Consider the following 23325-nt stretch of genomic DNA (forward strand, 5'->3'; position numbering starts at 1 on the left):
ATCCATTCGGATGAGGACTCGTGGAAACAGGATCCGATGAGGAGTTGTTAAGGTGAGGTTAGCTGTGGCTTGTTCTGCTTCTTTGACCTTTCAGAATTCACTCTACCTAGCTCCCGAGTTTTTTATTTAATACGACCATTTAGAAATTCCTGTTACAACCCATAGACACAAAGCTACAGTGCAAAATGCCAGCAAGAACTGTGGCACAGCACAGCAAACGTGGCTGTCCTTGCTGAAGATAAGGAAGAGCCACCGAATGCCCTCGGTTTTGAGTCTATGAATCATGTTCTGGAGCAACACAGGTATCTTCTCAATCTCCCTCTAATTCCAGCATAACTCCACTCTATGTCCACAGACACACAGTAAAAACCTCTACTGAAGATATCAGTCATCACTTTAAAATAATCTTCACATTAACATTCTTTTGTTTGTTTGGTTTTTCAAGACAGGGTTTCTCCGTGTAGTTTTGCTGGATCTCACTCTGTAGACCAGGCTGGCCTCGAACTCACAGAGATCCGCCTGCCTCTGCCTCCCGAGTGCTGGGATTAAAGGCGTGCACCACCACCGCCCAGCTTGCTTTTTCTTTTTTCTTTGTTACGTTAACATTCTTTTCCATATCAAAAATAAATGTTTAGCCAGGTGTGGTGGCACAGAAGTGAGGCCAGGGGGATAGGGAGGCGCTCTGAGGTTAGCGCCCCTAGCTTGAGGACCAGTGTTCAGACCCCAGGACGGATGTGACAAGCCAGGCATTCTGCAAACAACACTAACTCCTGCTCCAAGGAGTCTGATGACCCCTCTAGCCTCCAAACAAACGAGAGAGAGAGAGAGAGAGAGAGAGAGAGAGAGAGAGAGAGAGAGAGAGAGAGAGAGAGAGTTCAGGCAGGTCTGGAACATACAGTGAAATTCTATCTCAAAAAAAAGGAGGGAGGGGGCGCTAGAGCTACAGCTCTGTGGTAGAATCCTGCTCAGAAGCATAAATCTTAGCTTCCGATTCCCATCACTAAAAATCAAAGTTTCGAGAAATTACTAAATCAAACGGTGAGAACCAGACTTCTCACACCGAGAGCCCACCACTCAGCAGGTGGAGAGACTAGGGTCAGATTTTCTAGGTCATCCTCCCGAAAGTGGAGGCCAACCTAGGTTTCTTGTGACCTGGACATGGTTGCACCTTTAATCCCCCACTAGGGAGACAGAGGCCAGTGCATCTCTCTGAGTTCTAGGCCAGCCAGTCTGGTCTACACAGTAAACTCCAGGACAGCCAGGGCTACACAGTGAGACCCTGCCTTGGGGAGGTAAAAAAAAGTTTACATCAAAATGAAAACCCATATAATATCAAAGCACAGATTTACCCCAACTTATTTTAAATTCCATTCAACCCAACAAACCAAAAGCAAGCCAAGGGAAAAGAACGAAAGACCTGACTTGAGCTAAGAACAGTTCCAGCTCCTGGAGCACGTGGTGGTGCAGCATGGCAGCCACAGGGCGGGACAGCCCCTCATTCTTGGGCCTCAGGACAGCGGCCACAGCAGAGGTGAGGGGCAGAAGGGAGAACTGCAGGTGACAACAGCCACAGGCTTGCTGGACCCCTGCCCCCCCCCCCAGCACACCCACGCCACACCCATGTCACCAGGCCTGCAGCAGCCTCTGCCCCTGAGCCCAGGGACACCACAAACAAGGCAAATGCTGGCAAAACAAGGAAGCCTCCAGGAAGTGGCAAACAGCCAGCTCAAACCGGATAATTCCAGTTCAGGCTGGCTCAAAGCACAAACCCACAGTTCCTATCTTCCCAAACAAAACTCAGCCCGACACTGGGTTCTTTTCTCCAGCAGCAGGGCCAACGCGGTCAGCCCATCACTGTTCCCAAAATGCAAGACCTATTCTTCCAGCCCTGGCACCACCAGAAGGCACCCTTTTTTTTAAGTGTTAACTAAAATACATACAGTGTTTCTGGGAAACCAGCTAGGAAACGGACCTGCTCCCCACAGTCAGAAGCAGGCAGGCCCACCAGAACCATCAGTGAGCGGACGCTTTTCCGGTCCACACTTAGCCCCGCCCCGCCCCGCAGCCGGCTGTGCTCACACCCTTCAGACACAAGGTTGTGTGGCATCAAGGAACAACAAAGCCAAGCATGCAGCGACCAAAAAAGGAACATTTGCAAAACAGGGCTCTGCAGTGACCTCTACAGGCTGCCACCGAGGAGACTGCAGAAAACTCGGTGTTCTTTCCTTATCTTTCAACAGCCCTGAACTACATGAAGCAGAGAAATGCGCAAACATTCTCTTGGGAAGTAAACAAAAGGTCTGGGAGGCGTTTTAGGACACAAAGACTGACTGTCCCTCAGCTCTGGCCACTGACTACCCGTTCTAATGTAACTTCCAGAAAAATCTGGACACCATGCTTCAAGGAGGCAGAGTAACTGGTGCCTAACACCATTAGCTGACTCTCACTGGACTCCATCACAGACAACACCTGGAAATTACAAGCTAGAAAGGCCCACAGTAAAGATTACAGGTTTTGCTCATGGCAGAATTTCTTTGACACTTTTTTTCTGGGGGGTGGGGTTAGGGGTTTAATGAGACAGAGTGTCTCTGTGTAGCCCTGACTGTTCGGGAACTCAATGTGTAGACCAGGCTGGCCTCAAACTCAGAGATCCCCCTGCCTGTGCCTCTCGAATGCCGAGATTAAAGTCTTATACCAACTACAGCTCAGATGACACTACTTTTGAACCCTTGGATAAGGCATGTTACTTAGGCTTAAACGAGAGTGCAAATGTTTGCATTTTAGGTGAAAACAAGGGCCACAAGACAAATGAAGCAGCAGCCCTCCTAAAGAGTATATACTGGTTACGGGATAGAGCTTAGTGAGAGAGCACGTGAAAGGCCCTGGGTTCCACACCCAGCATCACCCCCACTCCCCCCAAATCCTACATCTTTAATCTTTGGCATCTGTTGCTTAATGCCCCAAATATATATGTTTCATTTGTTATTCCAAAAAAGCAATATAAACCTAATGGCTAACTTCCACAAATTCACATGTATATATTTCTTTTTTGCAACTGCCAAGAGCCTGGTTTTTGTTTGTTTTTTGAGACAGGAGTTTCTCTGTAATAGTCCTGGCTGTTCTGGAACTTGCTCTGTAGACCAGGCTGGCCTTGAACTCACAGAGATCCTGTGCCTCCCAAGTGCTTGGATTAAAGACATGTGCCACCACCATCTGTGCAAGAGTCTGTTTTTAATGGTCTGTTCCACAGGCATCTTTCTCCATACCACTCAAACAGAAAAAAATAATAATAATGATTTCTCAATTTAAGCAATTTATCTTGATTTTTTTTCTTTTTTTCTTTTCTTTTTTTTTTTTTTTTTTTTTTTTGATATAGGGTCTTACTATGTAGAATAGGCTGGCCTGCCTCTGATTCCAGCATGCTGGGACTAAAGGTGTGCAACACCACACCCAGCAAGAAACTTTGACGTAATATATGTATGAAAGTTACTCACATTTGTGGTAGTTTCTAGTAGATAATATATTATCATAGCAAAGTGCATAAGCAGGTAATAAAATGAGAACTCACCCAAATTATAGCAGTATGTATCCATGGAAATCCTAAACAAAAGAGGTAGGGAGCTGCAAGAGCCTCTCCCAAACAAACAAAACAAGGGTCAGGGAGATGGCTCCTCGGCAGGTGACACGCTTGCTGAACAACTTGAGGACTTTAGTTTCCATCCCTAGAACCATACATTGCCAATGGGGGCCTGCATCTGGAATCCCTAAGAGCCGTGGGGTGCAAACACAAGGAACCACCACTTTCTAAGGCAAGCTAGCTTGACAGGAGCAGTAGGGAACAAGAGACCCTGCCTTAAAGATGGACCGGCAAGGACAGGCATGCTCATCGTGACAGGAATGTACTGCCACGCACACACACACAAGGTAAGATTCTACAAAGCATTCATTCTAATTAACACCTGAAACCACACTTACAACAGCTGAACGCGGGTGTCAACCGACACAGGCCACGTTACCAAGCCCAGGGTTCCCTCACACTTTCCAACCCTGCAAGGTGACTGCAGTTGTGAAAGCCTTTCTATTTGAACTGGAGGGAAAACTGTCTGCACACTTCAATTGGTGAAGTGCAAGAGTTCCTTGTAACGCTGAAACTTCTTCTCCAAAGCTACCTCTGATCTACCCAGACTATTCAGATGCATACACAGAACCTTCACAGGGAGCAAGAGCTTATCTCACAGGGACAGTGAGTGCCTCACTGTGCAGGCCAGGCTGCCCTTGAACTTAAGCTGCCGCCCCGGCCTGCAACGCACTAGGATTACATTATGCTAACTTTTTTTAATTAAAAGGGTCCTTTTTTTGTAACCTTTTTATGTCTAGTGTCAAAACATTCAGAAGCCATAAGTATATCTCAGGGTAGAGCAAGGTCTTCATTTGATCTCCAACAGCAAAATGTGCAGAGGGGAATTCAAAATTTATTCAAGATTTTAATTTTTCTTTACATTTCACTGCACATTTGGGTAAGATAAAATTCCAAATTATCTACCATTATGGGAAAGCTTAGGGACATTGTAGACAACTATGATTTTCATTTTAGACAGGGTCTCATGTAACTGAGGATGGCCTTGAACTCCTGATCCTCCACCTCCCAAGTTCTAGAATTACATTATACAAGACCATATCCACTCATAGACAATTTTTAATGTAATTAACTCAAAAATTTTATTTAAAATAAATACATTTACAAACATCCCTAGAAGCTGGGGTTGAGGGGTGGGGGGTGGGGTGCACACCTTTAGTCCCAGCACTCAGGAGGCACAGGCAGGTGGATCGCTGTGAGTTCAAGACCAGCCTGGTCTACAGAGAGAATTCCAGGACAGCCAGTACTGTTTCACAGAGAAACCCTGTCTCGAAAAAAAAGAAAAACCAAACAACCAACTAAACAAAACAAACAAAAAAACCAAACAAGCAAACAAACTAACAAAAAAACAAATATCCCTAGAAATAAACAAACATTTTTCCAAGACAGCAGATGGCTAACAGGGTTAAAAGGAACTGGTCTCCAAACGGGACACAATCTACACCCCTGCAAGCTGTCCTCCAACCTCCACACAAACTGTGTGCACACCACACACACACACACACACACACACACACACACACACACACACACACCTTAAAACAAATATGTGAAGTGTTCTATTAAAGGAAAAATGGCTGGAGGTGGTGATGCACACCTTTGATCCCAGCACTCAGGAGGCAGAGGTAGGAGAATCTTAGTTCAGGGCCAGCCTGGTCTACAGAGCTTCCAAGACAAGAGGGGCTACAAAGAAAACCGCTGTCTCAAAAAAAAGGGGGGAGTATAAAAAGTGACCCATTAAATGGTAGCTATGACAAAGAAAGGTACCTCCAGCAGCACAGGGCGGCACATGGGAGTTTATACAGGGCCTATTGCTCAACAGCTAAACGTTGTGACAAGCTATGAGAAACAGTAAATGCCTCATCCAGGAAGACTGCGCAACCAACCACAGTCACTAATCGCTCGCTCGCTCGCTCACTCCCTTCAGGTGGGCTGTCTGCTAGAGTCTGTCACTAAAGCTGGGTCAATCACAGCGGGTCAAAGGTTGGCCTCCCAGTCAGCCAAGGTGACAAGACAAACTATGGTGTGGACAAGTTACAGTGTGTCAATCAATACACAATGTTAATTTGAAACACCTCTAAGTAGCTTTTCTGACTATTACATTTAAAAATCACCCAATGTGGAGAGGGAGGGGGGCTTTTTGTTTTATTTTGTCTGTTCGTGGGTTTGGTTTTTCATTTTTTGGAAGGTGTTTTTGAGACAGGGTCTCACTATGTAGCCTTGCTGGCATGGAACCTACTCTGCAGATCACGCTGGCCTTGAACTCACACAGATCTGCCTGCCTCTCGTTGCCTCTCCAGTGCTTGAATTCAAGGGATACACGTGTATTCTATTTATTTTACAGACCAGGGTTCATGTATCCCAAGCTGGCCTGAAAATTCATTATGCAGCTGAGGAGGATCTTCAACTTCTGATCCTCCTGCTGAAATGATAAATGTGTGCACCAGGCCTGAACTGAAAGAGCCATTTCCTCCCAAAAGAAATGAAATAGTCTAAATTTGTATAACATTTCAAAATATTACTCTTTTCATATGATTTAATTATAGAGGAAAAGAAAACATCTGATAAAGGAACACAAGACTAGGAGACCCTTCTCAATACCACAGAACCTAATTTCATTCACAATCACATGACCAAAGTTCCCACCTATCTCCATTGGTTCTGCTTTTCCCTTCATGTTAACTAAGAATCCTGTGGGTTTAGGGTTTTTAGCTCATTCTGGGGAAATGCTCCCAGTCCTGTTCTTGGTGGAGAGCCATGGTGGTATACCACTGACTCAGACATTACCAGTTCATCCTGGTTTTCATGAGTCAGCACAATTTGACTCTTTAATAAATACGCTGTGTCCCCATCATCCTCAGTCAGGGGTTCTCACAGCCCAAGCTTTCCTTCTCTGAGGGACTAACCATTATCTATTCTAAGTTAACCTCCATGGTTTTGATGGGGTTGGTTGGGTTGGCTAGTTGGTTTTCTGGGGAGGAGGGAGGTAAATTTGTGGGTGGGGAGCGCGCGCATGTGTTAGAGAACAAAGCCCTCCCCCCTATGCATGCCAGGCAAGCACTCCACCGCGTGAGTCCAGCAGGTGCCTTTCCAAAGCACACATCTCATAAGCTAGCTCTTCAAACACCTTTAAGTCTGTCTCTGCATAAAGAACAAACCAAACCCCGGGGGCTGGAGCGATGGGTCCATGCTTAACAGCACTTACTGGCTCTTGCAGAGGACCTGGGTTCACTTCCCAGCACCCAGACAGTGGTCCAACACCATCTTCTGATCTCTGTGAAAGCCAGGCACATGTGGTACGCATATACACATGCAGGTAAAACACTAATACACGTGAAATAAACCTAAAAATTTTCATTGTAAAAGGATAAAATCCTGAATTGTTAACATGCTTAAGCCATTTTTAAATTATCTGCTGGTCTTAGCCAGCACTCAGGATGCAGAGGCAGGTGAATCTCTGAGTTTGACACCAGTCTAGGCTACATAGTAAGGTTTCAGGACAGCCAGCACTATGTAGAGAGCCCTTGTTACACACACACACACACACACACACACACACACACACACACACACACAAATTATCTGCTGGTCTCAAAACATTTAGATCATTCCTCTGCCCTCAAAGTCCTCTGTCTAAATTAAAATGTCTTTCTTCTTTTCTTAACTTCTACATAATCCTTCACAGCCCAACCAATGCTGCCTCTTAAGAGTCAAATAACTCTCCTTCTGTTCTCCACGTAGATAGCAAACTGTCAGTGCAAAGTGGCTGTCACACTGCTAATAGTCGAAGGGACTCCACAAGCTAATATGTGAGGCTCAGGTAAGGAACTAAAAGCAACACATGTTAAGGTTGAAATACGCAGGTCCAGAAAACACTGCTGTAGGGCATGTCTCCTTTGGAACCCTCTTGCTTGCCCTCAATCAAGGGAACTGTTCAGGAAGTGGTGGCACTGGGAAGGCAGAAGCAGGTGGATCTCTGAGTTGGAGGCCGGCCTGGTCGAACTATAGAGCTGGTTCTAGAACAGCCAAGGCTACACAAAGAAACCCTGTCTTGGGGGGAAAAAAAAAAGAAAATGTGGCTGGGAATTGTGAACATGATCTTGTGTTCCCTCTTCTTCTCAGGAAAAGGAAAATTGTGTGTGTGTGTGTGTGTGTGTGTGTGTGTTCTGTATTACTATATATGAAAAGAAACCAATAACCCAAGAAATGTATCAGAACCCCTTAAAAGGAGGAAACAAACACTTTAACAGCAGAATCAGGCTGGCAGCAGGCTTGCCTGGCATATGGCAAGCCCGGGCTCAACCTGAGAAGCCTATAGAACAGGACACGCATCATACACTTGTACTCCCAACATGGAGGAGGTAGAAAATAGGGAGATCGCCGGATGGTGGTGGCACATGCCTTTAATCCCAGCACTCAGGAGGCAGAGGCAGGGGATTTCTGTGAGTTTGAGGCCAGCCTGGGCTACAGAGTGAGTTCCAGGAAAGGCGCAAAGCTACACAGAGAAAGCCTGTCAAAAAAAAGAAAGAAAGAGAGAGAGAGAGAGAGAGAGAGAGAGAGAGAGAGAGAGAGAAAGAAAGAAAGAAAGAAAGAAAGAAAGAAAGAAAGAAAGAAAGAAAGAAAGAAAGAAAGAGAGAAAACAGGAAGATCATCCTCCATTACACAATGGGTCTGAAGCCAGCCTAGGATGAGACACCCCCCCCCAGGGGGAAGGGGGGAGGAAACAGAGTAAGAATTATCAATGACCCTTCCCCAAACCCTCGGGGAGCTGTCCTCAAGTAGCAAACTTGAATCCCTGGCCTCCTTGCTATGATATGGCTTATCAGTACAAAGTACAAGGAACAAAATTAGCCCTAAACTTCTAAATTTTACACATAAAAAATCCTGTGTGAGCAAGACAAATTAAACTGTTCAGCTGGTCGGACATGGCCTTCCAATGGACCTCCAGCACACATCCTCTATGTAACCTAGACACAGTCACCTGCCACAATCATCCCTGGTATCTTCTCGCTCACCCACTTTCTCCCTGAGATTTAGTCCTTAGGTCGTTTCCAGGTACATCTTGCCCTTCTTCAAGTTCAGATAATTAGAACACAGATTTTAAAAACTGTGAGCAGGACTGGGCAGTGGTGGCGCACGCCTTTAATCCCAGCGCTCAGGAGGCAAAGGTACGCAGATGTCTGTGAGTTCTTGCCCAGCCTGGTCTACCTGGTCTACAACATGAGTTCCAGGACAACCAGGACTGTTGCACAGAGAAACCTTATAGGTAGGTAGGTAGGTAGGTAGGTAGGTAGGTAGGTAGGTAAGGTAAGGTAAGGTAAGGTAAGGTAAGGTAAGGTAAGGTAGGTAAGGTAAGGTAAGGTAAGGTAAGGTAAGGTAAGGTAAGGTAAGGTAAGAAGGAAGGAAGGAAGGAAGGAAGGAAGGAAGGAAGGAAGGAAGGAAGGAAGGAAGGAAGGAAGGAAGGAAGGAAGGAAGGAGAAAAAAACAAACAAGCAAACATAAACCCCTGTGTGAGCAAAGATTAGCTCCATGAGCAGGATTCGATCACTTCTGTGTTGAAGTTTTCAGTCCCAGTCAGACTGTAACCACAGCACTCAGTGGAAAGCTGCCCATCAAAGACTTTCCTGACACCAACATCAGCGTCTGCACACACTTTCAGGAAAGCTCTAACCCAGTGAAACGCTGTGGGCTTCCTTTAATGGCAGATTTTAGAGAAATGATAAAAAAAACAACTCTAGGCAGGAGAAAGAAACAATGAGATTTTATAATCAGTTCATAGTATTAACTTCATCAACCACTGGTCTAAACAACAATCTAACTTCTCTGACTTCCCAAAAGTTAAAACACCTGCTTCACTCAAATATGGCAATTTCCCAAATATTTAGAGCAAAGCTATCTGGTGATATTTTAATGGTACTGAAATGTGATTTTATTTGTATGTTAATAAAGTTGCCTGGGGGTCAGAGCTAATAGCAAGCCATAGCAGAAGCTGGGCAGTGGTGGCGCACGCCTTTAATCCCAGAACTCAGGAGGCAGAGCCAGGTGGATCTTTGTGAGATCGAGGCTAGCCTGGTCTACAGAGTGAGATCCAGGAAAGGTGCAAAGCTACACAGAGAAACCCTGTCTCGAAAAACCCAAAAGAGAGAGAGAGACAGAGACAGAGACAGAGACAGAAAGAAAAAGAGAAACATAGCTAGATAAGGAAAAGGAGACTAAAATTTCCACTTCATTGTTGTGAATTAGGCAATTAGGAAGCCTAAGAGAGCTATTCAATCATGTGGCTATTTGCTTCTCTTAAATCTAAGCCCATAATATTGAAAGAAAAATCTGCAGTTTTTTTTTTTTTTTTAAATATTCATTGGTGTTTTTTCCTGCATGTATGAGGGTGTTGGATCCCCTGGAACAGGAGTTACAGATAGTGTGAGCTACCATGTGGGTGCTGGGAATTGAACCTGGGTCCTTTGAAAGAGCAGCCAGTACTCTTAACAGCTGAGCCTTCTCCCCAGCCCAGATATGAACTTTCTAATCAGGTCAAAGAAGCTGTGTCCTCTAGGTTTATAACATATACCACCTAAACTTATGTAGGGCACCTGGTTAACAGTCTAAATAACAGGAAGAGGGAATGCTCAAGCCTGTGAGCATCGTGAAGCTGGAATGGCTGCTGGCTAGTATGGGAGTATTTATATTTTTATTCTGAGGTGGCAGTCAACACATTACATGCCCTTTTCATCTTAATACTCACAATAACAAGTCTTACTTGTTTTCTGGGAATCTGGGGTTGTTTAGCTGTGAGGAGTGGCAGATTCAAACAGGGTCTTAGTCTGTAGGCAAGGTAAGGACTCTTTTGCCTTAGCCTCCTCCACATGAGGAGTCATTACAGGCAGGTGCCACCATATCTACTTCTAAAGTAAGGTTCATATACACAGTGAGAGAGCTGAGGCCTAGAAATCACAAGAAAACTATCCAATGTTACCTAAAGAATGTACCATCTGCTGAACTCTATAACTTCAAAACCCTCACAGCCTGACCTCTAAATATCCTTGTTAAAATGACCTTCAATTTATTATTGCTCATCTTTAACATAAAACTCCTTGATATCAAAAAAAAAAAATCCCAATAAATCCATTCATTATCTCAGCCTTGAAGAACAAAACAGTTAACACTAGGGGAAAGAAAGTATTTATAAATTTGGTAAAGCACACTGTGGTGTTAAAATATGGTTAAAGTTAGTTTACTCGATGACAATAAACAATGTATTCCACCAACACATTTCACCAAACAGCTTTTAGAGATGTTCGACCCAATAAGTTGACTCCACACACTTAAGAAATAAAAATAAAACAGGCATGGTGGGCACACCTTCAATCCCAGCACTCGGGAGGCAGAGGCAGGTGGATCTCTGAGAGTTCAAGACAGCCTGGTCTACAAAGTGAGTTCCAGGACAGCCAGGGCTGTTACACAGAGAAATCCTGTCTCAAAAAAGCAAAAGGAAAGGAAAGGAGGAGGGAGTGAAGGAGGGAGAGAAGGACAAACCTCAGAGATCCATTTGTCACAAAATCTGCCTCACCAGGTTTCCGTCACTACTTCTCTTCCTTTTTAGCAATTTAATTTTAACATTAAACATATAAGGGATAAAACAGCATCAGCAAACCATCAGATTCTGGTTAATTCGAAGTCTGCATGTTACTTGCTAAACATATAATCCAAGATTATTTTCTTTACAATAAAATACTGCTGGAGCACACCTTTAGTCCCAGCACTTGGCAGGAAGATCTCTGAATCTGAGGCCAGCCTGGTCTATAGAGCCAAGTTCCAAGTCAGCCGGGACTACACAGAAACCCTGTCTCTGAAGACAGGCTCCACCCCCACCAAAGTGCTATGATCAAAACCATGACTATTGACCCCCAGGCACCTGAGAGCACATGAGGAGCGTGTGGAGTAGATGGATGGCTGAACCTACCTGTCCGTGCTGGTGGTGGTGCTGCTGCTGATCGACTCACTGCTGGAGGATCTACTTCTAGAGCCGCTGCCGCTGGGGGACCTGGTGGGTCTGGACGCTTGGCTAGCCAGCCTCTGCGGGGACTGGTTTCTAGACTGGGACGAATGTGGTGAGCGACTCCTGCTGTGCTGGTAACTGCGCTCTGGCCTTCTGCCTCGTACCTCCCGGGTGATGTCGTCCCTGTAGATATCCCTGTGTACCACACTGGGCAGTGTAAACTGCTCCCGAGCCCTAGGTTCGTATCGGGGGTCATGAGCGTCAAAGCGGTTTGGACTTCGACTCCGAGAAGTGTAATAGAGCCCATGTTGCAAAGTCCGCTCCCGAGGGTCTCTATAGTAATCCTGATCGTAATGTCTTGTCCGATCAAACGCTCCCGTCCCCCGGTCATGGTGTCCATAGGCACTATGTTCATAAGCACGCTCCCTGTTATCTGAAGCCCTGCATTTAGGAGGGGAAAATACCGAATCAGAAAGGAGCAAGCAAAACTGAAAGCAAGTCATGCAAACATTCACTTCAGAGCTGTCTCTGCACCTCGTCCCTCTCTGAACGGCATGGACCTTAGTAAGCAAAACACTGACAAGCTCAACATTTTACTTGACTCCAAAACTTCACTAGTGAGCGTCGTTTCTTTTTACTTCTATGCTGGGCCTTCCTCAGTAGAGTTCTGCACGTCAGATGATCCTTTTATGGGAGATTTTCCAACTTGTATCAAAGGGGAAGGGTGTGTGCGTATGTGTTGTGAACACCAACATTTTTCATCTTTTTTTTTTTTTTTTTTTTGAACAGTCTCATAGCTTAGGCTAACCTCACACTCCCTATGTAGATAAGGAAGACCTTAAACTTCTGATCCTGTACCCACCTCCTAAGTGCCAGGATTGGAGGCATGCACCACAATGCACAATGCCCAGTTTCCACTCTGATTTTGGTGGGAAAGTTTGTCATTGCATCTGCTTATCTGGGGTTCGCTTTTCTTTTTTTAGACAGGGTCTCACTATGTAACCCTGGCTGACCTAGAACTATGTAAAGTAGGTTGGCCTCAAACTCAGAGATCTGCCTGCCTCTACCCCTAAATGCTGGGATTAAAGGAACGCACCCACCAGGCCCAGCTTAATGTTAAAGTGTATTACAGTTTCCTCTGAATAAAACATCTACTAGACTTTTATTGACTTGCCGTTATGTCAGAGCACATCTGCTTACGGCAACGGAGAAGACACTGAAGCCTGTGACAGGCCACGTTTGCAGCAGGATTGCCAAACAAATCAAAACGTTCAAATGCAACATTTTCTTACTCTTGCACTTTTCTTCCCTTGCAGACCGGGTCTTCCTAGCCCAGGCTAGACATGAACTTTCAATCCTCCTGCTTCACTCTCCCTAAGAATTAGGGCTATAAGGCATATGCCACCACTATCAGGCCTCATTAATTTTTGATGCTTGGGTACTCTGAATAAATTACTAAGCTATATAAATTGCCCAAATAATTAGATATCAAAATACTGGGATGATGCGTAATATAGTCTGCATAACTTGACCTAAGAATGTGAAAGCTGTTTTATCTCCTTGTGCTCAAGTGCTACATAATTTAAGTGCTCATTCCGGGATTCAATTTCCTTCTCTATGTGCTCAATGACTGGGGGAAGTAGGTTCTCCTGGCTTTGACTGCATTCAAGGGGCCTGAGATGAAACTGGGAATGCTGGTGACCAAGAGCTCCTGGGGAGCAGCCATCAGCCACAATGTGACTTAACGCTGGCTTTTGTTTTGCAGTGCTGAGATCCAATCCAGAGCCTTGCACGTGTGGGGACAAGTGTTCTACCACTAGGCTACATCCTCAGTTCCCTGAACATTTTCAGTTAGGGTGTGGATGTTCACCAGCCCAAGGGCTCAGACCTTACTGCATAGAGGACAGTGCACGCGCAGGACCTGAGACGCCGGGCGCCCAGCATGGCAGTCCATACCCTTTACAGAGGCAGAGATGGGTAAGACTCTGTGACCCTGAGGCCAGTGAGACCCTTGTCTCAAAAAAAATAAAAAATAAATAAATAAATAAACAACAAAACCAACCAAACAAGGAAAAGCCCTACTCTTAAGAAATTCTAAGTTCTCTACTTCTACAGGCACCAAGTCACTGGAGTTACTTCTCTGCAACCTCACCCTCTATCAATCTTCTACCAAAAGAAATAAAGACTCGTGAGAGATAAAGAATTAGACTCTCTGCAACAAGGCTAGATTCACCGCTGTTGGAATTAACATCACTGTCTCAATACCCTCCTAGAGTCCCAGCATCTCCCTCAGTATTCATTCTCATTCACCATCTCACTCAGTACCAACCCTACTACCCCAGGCTGTGTGCACATGTCTGTGCACACATGTGCTTCTGCACATATCCAAGGCCATGTGGAGGACACACCAGCTGTCTTCCTTGACCACTTCATACCTTATTCACATTCTCATTTTGTAGCCTTGGCTGATCTAGAGCTCACTGTATAGACCAGGCTGGCCCAGAACTCACAGACACTCACCTGCCTCTGCCTCCAGTACTGGGATAAAGGCATATGTCACCACTCTCAATCTACACCTTATTTTTGGAGACAGGGTCTCTCTCTCTCACTGAACTTGGAGCCAGTACTGGGATAAAGGCATATGTCACCACTCTCAATCTACACCTTATTTTTGGAGACAGGGTCTCTCTCTCACTGAACTTGGAGCTAACCAACTGAGCTAAGCTGGCTGGCCAATAAGCACCAGCAGCTGCCCTGTCTCCAGCTCCCCAGTGGGACTGACAGCAACACATCACTGTGCCAGGATGTCACTGGGTGCTAGGGATCTGAACTCAGGTCTTTGTGGTTGCATGGAAAGCATCTTACCGACTGAGCCATCTCCCTGGACTCCAATAGGCTTTTTTTGTTTCTTTTGCTGCCATTATGGAAAAACTAAGCTGGCAAAGGGAGAAGGGATCAGTAATACATTTCCTTCTTAAGTGTATTAAATGACACTATTTTTCTTTTTCATTAGCTATAATTCTGAAATTGAAATATTTCAATGTCTAACAAGAAGGCTCCCTTGAGATTTATAAGAAAACAGCATAACAGGTCTTTTCTGCACACTACCAATGTTAATTGGTAAAAGCATAATTAATGATGTAACAGAAGCAACAGGCAACAGTTCTAGACAGTTAACTGTTCTAGCTGGGACTTCATAAGTATGTGCAGTTCTTATCCATTAGGAAGATACAAAGGCAGGCACGAGAGAAGCAGAGCTGAAATCTAACTGCTAGTCTTGGATTCATCTATTAGTACTAAATGCGTCTAAAGTTAGTGGGGAAAGAAAGGGTGTGACTTGGGTTAGACAGGGGCTAATATACACAGGTCAGGACATACCAACCTTTTCCAACTGTGGAAACACGACCTATAATCCCAATTAAATCTAGGGAGAGAATTGTGAACATAACTTCCCCAATTTTGGCCCCTCTTACAGGGGTAATCCACCTTCTTAGTGGGCAAGGGTGTCAAATGATATTTAGATGAACCACAAGAAAAAAAAAAATCTTAGTGACCAGACAAAATAATTCCACAGGAAGCAAGTAGTCCCAGACAAAGTGTAACTCTCAAACCCCCAGACTTCTTTCTTGAGATAGTAGACAATTATAAATTGATCCACATTCATAAAAATCTGCAGCCCTAAATACGATCAGGCAGCTGGCATCGAGGAAATTTCTCTACAATTCCAATGGATGAGGGACAAAGCTGCTGACAACGGTCCTTTTGTAGACATCCAGTCATGTGACTGCTGTATCCACAACAGATGGGTTGTGTTCAAAGCTAAAGTTCCTTCAACGGGCTGAGACAGTAATCCTCTTCCCTCGGCTAATGGAGTCTTGAGATCACAGCATCCCATACATTCCAGCAGTTAGGACACAGCTATATTCCAGCATTTATGAATGTCCATCATCTGTTTCCCCATTCCATCGAGAAACTGAGTATATTCCACAGAAATTGAGTATATCCAAAAGGGAGAAATCAAGCAATGCCTTTGTTTTCCTCATCCACGTACACATTTCCACACTCAAGCATTGTTTGTAGTATCCAAATGGTAGAATCTGCTAGGTATTTTGTGACAATCCAATGTGTTTGTAGACTTTACATACTGAAAACCGAGAGGTGCTTATCAGCTTGTAAAGGATCTGTAGGCTTTGATATTCCGGAAATATTCCAAATAGCCCGAAGACAAGACCAGCAGCCAAATAGCTCCATCTGGTAGTGAGGATATATCCAAGGAAGGCCTTGATAACATCCAAAAGGAGGAATACTTCCTTCTAGAAGCCAGGTAACTCCAGAATTGATGCTGCTGCAGGAACTCTTCCACCACGTCATCTCAGGAGTAGATATCCAATCTGCTGCAGGAAATATCCTCTACGACTCCGTGAGGTACCAGCCACTGGGACAGAAATCACTTCCGTTTCCAACCCAAAATAGGAAACATTGAGAATGCCCAAAACTTTAAATCCATCTGGGGCCCCTAAATTTGAGTTTCTGTTTCTCACCATATCAAATACAAAATACCTGCCTACAGAAACCTTGGAACTTACCCATCGAGTCTCCGTTCATAGCGTCCTTCTCGTGCATGAAGTGATGGTGGGGGGCCATAAGCAGGCCCTCCACCACTTCCTCTGAACCCAGAAACCTCTCTACTACGAGATGCTATGGAAACTGTATCATCCAATCCCCGAGCAGCACTTGGAATAGTGCCTGGTTCATTATAATCCGTGCGTAGGTCTCTATCTCCCATTTTGTTGACGGAGTTGTGAGCTTTCTGTGCACTTTTGATGTCCACAAAATCCACAAAGGCAGCCACACCTCCTTCAGACCCCCGTTTGGGGAGAATTTTGACACTTTCCACGCGGCCATATCTGGGGAGAAAAATGAAGTAAAGTTATTTACCTACACAATACCTTCCCACAACGTTTCCTTTTAAGGTAATTTACATTATACATGTATGGAACATAAACTACAAAGTAGCTTTCTGTTGGAGGTACCTGTTTGTATGTGCTCACTGTGGGGGGAGGCCAGAGATCTGTCAGGAGTCTTGCTCCACCTCCTCATTTTCTAAGACAGGGTATCAAGTCTGATGGCTAGATGAGAAACCAGGAAGGAGATTACAGGGGTGTGTCTAGTTTTTGTGAGGATGCTGGGGATCACACACCAGTCTTTGTGTTTGAACAGCAAGTACTTTATGAATTGAATTATCTCCCCAGGTCCCAACATAGCTATTTAAATGGCTCTCATTTAAAACACACACACACACACACAACTCATTTGCACTTACAGGTTTTACACTCTCTGAAACAAATATTTGCACATCATTATTTTTATTACTCTCATTTGTATTTACTGAAACTGCACTTAATCTTTCAAGAACACTTAGTAAACTTAACATTGTAACAAAGATTATTAAACAAAAATAAAATCAAAGTCGTTTTAAAATACTGAAGTGGGATATGGTGGCACTGTGACTACAGTCCTGACACTCCAGAGATACAGGCAAGAAGGTTGAGAATTATCACCGGTCTGGCTACAAGGTGGTTCTAGAACTCATGATAGTCTGGGTACTTCACCATGAAACAACACTTTTGTTTATGTATGTATTCATGTAGCATACATGTGATACAGTGGGCAGATGGAGGTCAAAGGACAGCTTCCCCAGAGTTCGCTTTTCTCCTTTCACTGTGTGGGTTCCAAGGATCACACTCAGGTTTTGTCAGGCTTGTTGAGTACCTTTAACCTTTAACTCAGCCACCCCAACACAATATGCCTTCTTTGTGTGTGTGTGTGTGTGTGTGTGTGTGTGTGCGTGCGCGCACGCGCGCACGGGGGGGGGGGGGGGGGGGGGGCAGGGGGACAATGATGATGACGACGACGACGACGACGACGACGACGACGACGGGACACACGGGACGACAGCGCTCAACTCTAGGTTGGCCTCAAACTCACTGGAGAATGGCTGGGCTTTAGGTGCTCCTGCTCCCTTCCACAGCACCTGGTGCTGGACTCACAAGTGTGCACCACCGCGACTGTGCGGTGCACTTTACCAACTGAGTGTGTGCGCTTTACCCACTGAGCTACATGCCCAGCCTTTTGTGTGTTTTAATGAGGCCTATCAGAAAGCTGGCGCAAGCTTTTGTTTGTTTGGTTTTGGTTTTTTTGAGTCAAGGTTTTTCTGTGTAGTTCTGGCTGTCCTGGAAATCACTGTGTAGACTAAGCTGTTCTTGAACTCAAGAGATCTGCCTACCTCTGCCTCCCCAAGTGCTGGAACTAAAGGTCTGTGTCATCATGCATAGCTAAACTCACTTTTTAATTAAATGGACAAAATGCTTTGACAAAATAGACTTCCTGTGGGGTGGGCACATACCTATAATCTCAATCCTGTAATCCCAATACTTGGGAGGTAGAGGCAGGAGGATCAGGAGATCACCCTTAACTATATGGCAAGTTTGAGACCAACCTAAGCTCCAGGAGACCCTGCTGGAGGGGGACAGGACAGAATAGATATCTAGATATTTTACTGTAATTATCCATCTGGCCTGTGACTAAAAGGACTCAACCCTCTACCTCCTGGGTACTGCAATTAAAGGCATGTGTCACCTCACCCAGAGGTCATTTTTTCTTTTATATTGACTTTGTGTGTATGAGTGGTTTTGCCTGAATATACATATATGCACCATGTGTATGCCTGGTGCCTTCAGAGGTTAGAAGAGGGGCTCGAAACTGGAGTTACTGATGGTTGCTGGGAAACTGAACTTGAGGTACCTTCAAGAACAAATGCTCTTAACTACTGAACCATCATCTCTCTGCCCCCAGAGGTTAGTTTTTTTATTTGGTTTTTGTTTTGTTTTGTGGGGTTTTGTTTGTTTTTGTTTTTGTTTTTTGTTTTTGTAGACAGAGTTTCTCTGTGTAGCTTTGGAGCCTGTCCTGGAACTCACTGCAAACCAGGTTGACTTTTAACTCAGAGATTCTGCCTGCCTATATATAGCTCCCAAGTGCTGTTATTAAAGGCATGTGCCACCACTGCCTGAAATTTTTTTTTGAAACACACATCATTTTCCATCAATAATTGGCTAGACCCAGAGGGCTGACTAATTCACTAATCATCTAAGTTTTCAGGACAGAATGAAAAACTACTCAAAATATTGTCAGGTTTCCTCAAGGTTTAGTCTTTCAACATTCTAAAGTGTCTACAGTAAACATTAACAGTCCTTAGAAATTCCCTGAAGAACTAATTTCAGTATATTAATGACCTCAGATCATACGTTTGAGAACTCAGTAACAGAGCAGAAGAGAAGCCTGAGACTGTGAGAAGAGACTGGGGCTGGTCCAGTGGTGCATGGCTTTAAAACTGATGTTCATGGCTGGAGAGATGGCCCAGTGCTTAAAGTATGCACTCTTCTTGCAGAAGACAGGAGCTCAGCTCCCACAACTGTGTCAGATTACTGAAAACTCCCTATGATTCCAGCTCCAGGGAATCTGATGCCTTCTTCTGGCTTTCATGGGCACCTGCACATGCATTACATACCCCCATATACCCATACTGTATATACATAATTTAAAATAAAAACATGAGAGGAGGTGGTAGTGGCGCACGCCTTTAATCCCAGCACTTGGGAGACAGAGGCAGGCGGATCTCTGTGAGTTCCAGGACAGCCAAGACCAGGCGAGAAATCCTGTCTTGAACTGCTTCCCAATACACAAGTAGATTGAATAAATTAAATAAATATAATAATTTCTTTTTTAAATCTTGTCAGGTGCATTGATTGATTTAGTCTTTTCCCTTTTTTTGGGGGGGGGTCGTGGGGTGGGGGTGGGGGTCCTTTCCTAGATGTGAGGATTTTGCATTATAATCACTTTCCCCAAGGTTATACTACAGCCCAGTGATTTTTGTTTGCTTTGGCAGAAAGAGAACATAACACCAACAAAGAGTTGTAAATCCTGTTCCCTCCTTCCTTTCCCATCACTCCAAGGACAGGGATAGCTCAAGGTATTAGCTTTTTCTCTAGAGCCAGGAGCCCAGTGTGGTTGGCTTACACTTTTAATGCCAACACCCAGAGGCAGAGAGGCAGGAAGACCGCTACAAGTTCAAGGCCAGCCTGTTCTCCACAGCGACTTCCAGGAAAGCTAGACCTGTCTCACCACCCTACCTGTGGTGCTGGCTTTAGGGATTTCTTGTTTGTTTTGTTTGTGTGTACCTGGTGCCTGAGGAGGTCAGAAGAGGGCATCATGTCCCCTAGAACTGGAGTTACAGATGATTGTGAGCCACCATGTGAGAGCTGGGAACCAAAACCTGATTTTCTGCAAGAGTAACAAGTGCTCTGAGCCAGAGCCTCTTCCCCAGCTGCAGAATCGGGCCTGCAAAGGAGAAGTCAAGTGTCGCAGTACCAGTGGGTGCACACGGGCAGGCACTCCGGGGACTTGGGAGGCTGACCTTCCTGTGCCTCTCTTTCGGGTGCTGGGATCAGGTGTTTATCATGCTCTGAATCTGGTTGTTTGTTTTGAGATAGGGCCTTGCTGTACACTGCTCAACCTCCAGTGTTGTCCTCCTCCTACCTTAGCTTCTGGAGTGCTAGAGTTAGAGGCAGGAGCCACTGTGCCTGGCTATGCTGAGATTTTTAAACTCTGTGTATATGTGTATGCTGGGATTTGAACCCAGGACCTTGTGCATGCTAGGCAAGCCTCCGTCACCAAGTTATACTCCCAGCTCCTCAGATGTGATCTTCTAGCTGTAGGCAAAGCAGGATTAGATGGAAAACTTGATTGTGTTATTTTCTTTAGCAGGGTGTAGTTGTTGTCTTGTTTCAAGAATGACTCAGGGAAGGTTGTTGTATGAAGTGGGAGGACTATGCAAAGAAAGTATGTGGACGTTTGTTGTTGTTGCCTATAAGAACAGTTTCAAAAGGTGGAGTTAAAATTATCCATACGTTTCTGTTGGTCATCCAGCTGATGAGGGAGGTGTTGAGAGAAATCATTAGCTTTTAATGTGCTGGTGTTACTTAACTGTGGTTACTAGGGACTGCACGAGGGCCTCATGCCAGCTCAGCCAGCTCTCCAGCACTGCGGGGCTCCTCCGGCTGCGCTGCTGTTATTGTGGTGCTGGGGTGGAATGGTTTTCAGCTTTGCCTGGTTAATGTTGCTCTGGAAACTGTGTGGTGAGTTTCTTGTGGAACTAAGGAATTGGTTTTAGACTAGGAAGGGTCTTCTTTTCATCTATTAGGAAACTGCAATTGCAAATTTCATGAAACAAATAATCTTGGTTTTGTTCTCATATGTATCAAATCTCTAGAACATCAACTCTTTAAAAAAAAAACATTTCAAGCTGGGCAATGATAGCGCACACCTTTAATCTCAGTACTCAGGAGGCAGAGGCAGGTGGATTTCTGAGGCCAGTCTGGTCTATACAGAGTTCCAGAACAGCCAGGGCTCTTTTACACAGAGAAATCCTGTCTCAAAAAACCAAAAACAATTCCAACTTTAATTATGTGTGTGTGCGGGCATGCACACACGAGTGCCGGTCCCTGTGGAGACCCACAGTGGTGAGACGCACAAGGGCTGGGGAATCCAGATCGCTGGACAATGTAACACTTGCCTATAAATGAGACTCTAGGTTTGAGAGGGAAAAACCTGTTCACATGGGGCTGGTGAGGTAGCTCGGCAGGTAAAAGCACTTGTTCCTCTTCCAGAGGACCCAAGTTCAGTCCTCAGCACCCACATCAGGTGACTCATAACTGCTGCCTGTAACTCCAGCTCCCGTGGATCTGATGCCCTCTTCTGGCCTCTTCCAGCACCTGCACTACAGCAGAACAATTTTTTTAAAGAAAAAAAGGTGCTTTAGGCATTACAGCTTCGAACAGTCACTGGTGTTTGAAAACAAGGAAGAATTAATCATTTTGGCATAATTATAATGATAATAGTACTGTGGTATCTTTAAATAGTCTTACATTTTGGAAGTACTGAAACACTAATGGATAAAATGAGACATCTGAGATCTGTTTCCAAACAATAGTTGAAAAGGGCTAGAGCGACGGCTTCTTGGGTAAGAGAGCAAGCAAGTCATGGTTGAGCATGGTGGCCACACCTTTAATTCCTAGCACTTGGGAGGCAGAAGCAGGTGGATCTCTATGAGGGAGAGCAGCTGCTCTACACAGCAGGTTCTAAGTCAGCCAGAGCTATACTGTACCACCTTAACTCAAAAACAAATCACAACCAAAGAGCTGTAATCCCAGAAGCACTCAGGGAGACTGAGACAGAAAATTGCTCCAGGTTAAGAAAAAGTCCACTGGAACTCAGCAGTTAAGAGCACCTGCTGCTCTTCCAGAGGACGGGGTTCGGTTCCCAGCCCCCACATGGTGTGGGGTGATTCACAACCATCTGTTAATTCCATTTCCAGGGGATCCAACGCCCTCTTTTGGCCTCTGTGGGCATCAGGCATGCACACAGTGCATGTACATACACGCAGGAAAACATACACAGAAGTAACAAACAGGTCTTTAAAGGTAGTATCTCTTCCTTGGTGCAGTGATTTGCACCTTTAATCCCAGCACTCAAGAGGCAGAGGCAAGTGGATCTCTTGAGTTCTGGCCAGCCTGGGCTACACAGCAAGCAAGACACTGTCTCCAAAAGGGGGGGCAGGTTATAAAGAAAAAAAGAGTTCATATTCAACTTCAGAGTGAATTCTAAACTATTGTTGACTACAGAATGAGACACTATTAAAAGAAAAGAAGGAGCCGGGCAGTGGTAGTGCACACCTTTAATCGGGAGGCAGAGCCAGGTGGATCTCTGTGAGTTCAAGGCCAGCCTGGTCTACAGATCGCGATCCAGGACAGGCACCAAAACTACACAGAGAAACCCTGTCTGAAAGGACAAAAAAAGAAAAAAGAAAAGAAAAGAGGGGGTCTGGGGGCGGGACTAAGGTTGCACTGGGGTTTCTCTGAAGTCAGAGCTGTATGTACTCTGTGTGGTAAATTTCAGCAAACTACTTTTCCCAAGTTCACATTAAAGGTTGTTGCTTGCATTATTCAGTGTAAGGTGACTTCATCATGATGAATTTCTGCTGTGGATGATTGATTGATAAATAAAAATGCTGATTGGCCAGTAGCCAGGCAGGAAGTATAGGCGGGACAAGCAGTGAGGAGAATGCTGGGAAGTGGAAGGCTGAGGCAGAGAAGACGCTGCCAGTCACCACCATGAGCAACAACATGTAAGATACCAGTAAGCCACGAGCCATGTGGAAAGGTATAGATTTATAGAAATGGGTTAATTTAAGATATAAGAATTAGATAACAAGAAGCCTGCCATGGCCTTACAGTTTGAAGCAATATAAGTCTCTGTGTGTTTACTCAGTTGGGTCTGAGCGGTTGCAGGACTGGCGGGTGAGAGAGATTTGTCCTGACCGTGGGCCAGGCAGGACTGGAAAAAACTTCAGCAACAAATTTCCTAAAACTTGTTCTCAACAAATGTAAGAAAGTTGATAAATGGATTACTTGACCAGCAGGAGAAAAAACACACCTCAGACTGATGCACTGTTTAAGTTCAAACCCGGGTGCAATCAGAGACAAAACCCCAGTGCCAAGAGCAAGGTGGCACTGAGTCTGCTGTAAGAGGCAATGTCTCTGTCAGAGAAGAAAGGGACAAAACCAGGGAAGCCACT

The 23325-nt window shown here is 44.9% G+C and overlaps 1 protein-coding gene across 1 annotated transcript in view; it reads right to left on the minus strand.

Annotated features, from left to right (window-relative positions):
• The window catches only part of Spen (spen family transcriptional repressor), an 80121-nt gene that overhangs the window by 47633 nt on the left and 9163 nt on the right, over window positions 1-23325 (minus strand). The window contains exons 2-3 of the mRNA XM_028880686.2: window positions 16220-16540; window positions 11598-12074 (exon numbers count right to left, since the gene is read on the minus strand). Coding sequence (XP_028736519.1) covers window positions 11598-12074; window positions 16220-16540 — 798 coding nt within the window. The remainder of the gene's footprint in view (window positions 1-11597; window positions 12075-16219; window positions 16541-23325) is intronic.

The sequence above is a fragment of the Peromyscus leucopus genome, chromosome 2, assembly GCF_004664715.2.
Source record: "Peromyscus leucopus breed LL Stock chromosome 2, UCI_PerLeu_2.1, whole genome shotgun sequence".
Lineage (NCBI taxonomy): Eukaryota > Metazoa > Chordata > Mammalia > Rodentia > Cricetidae > Peromyscus > Peromyscus leucopus.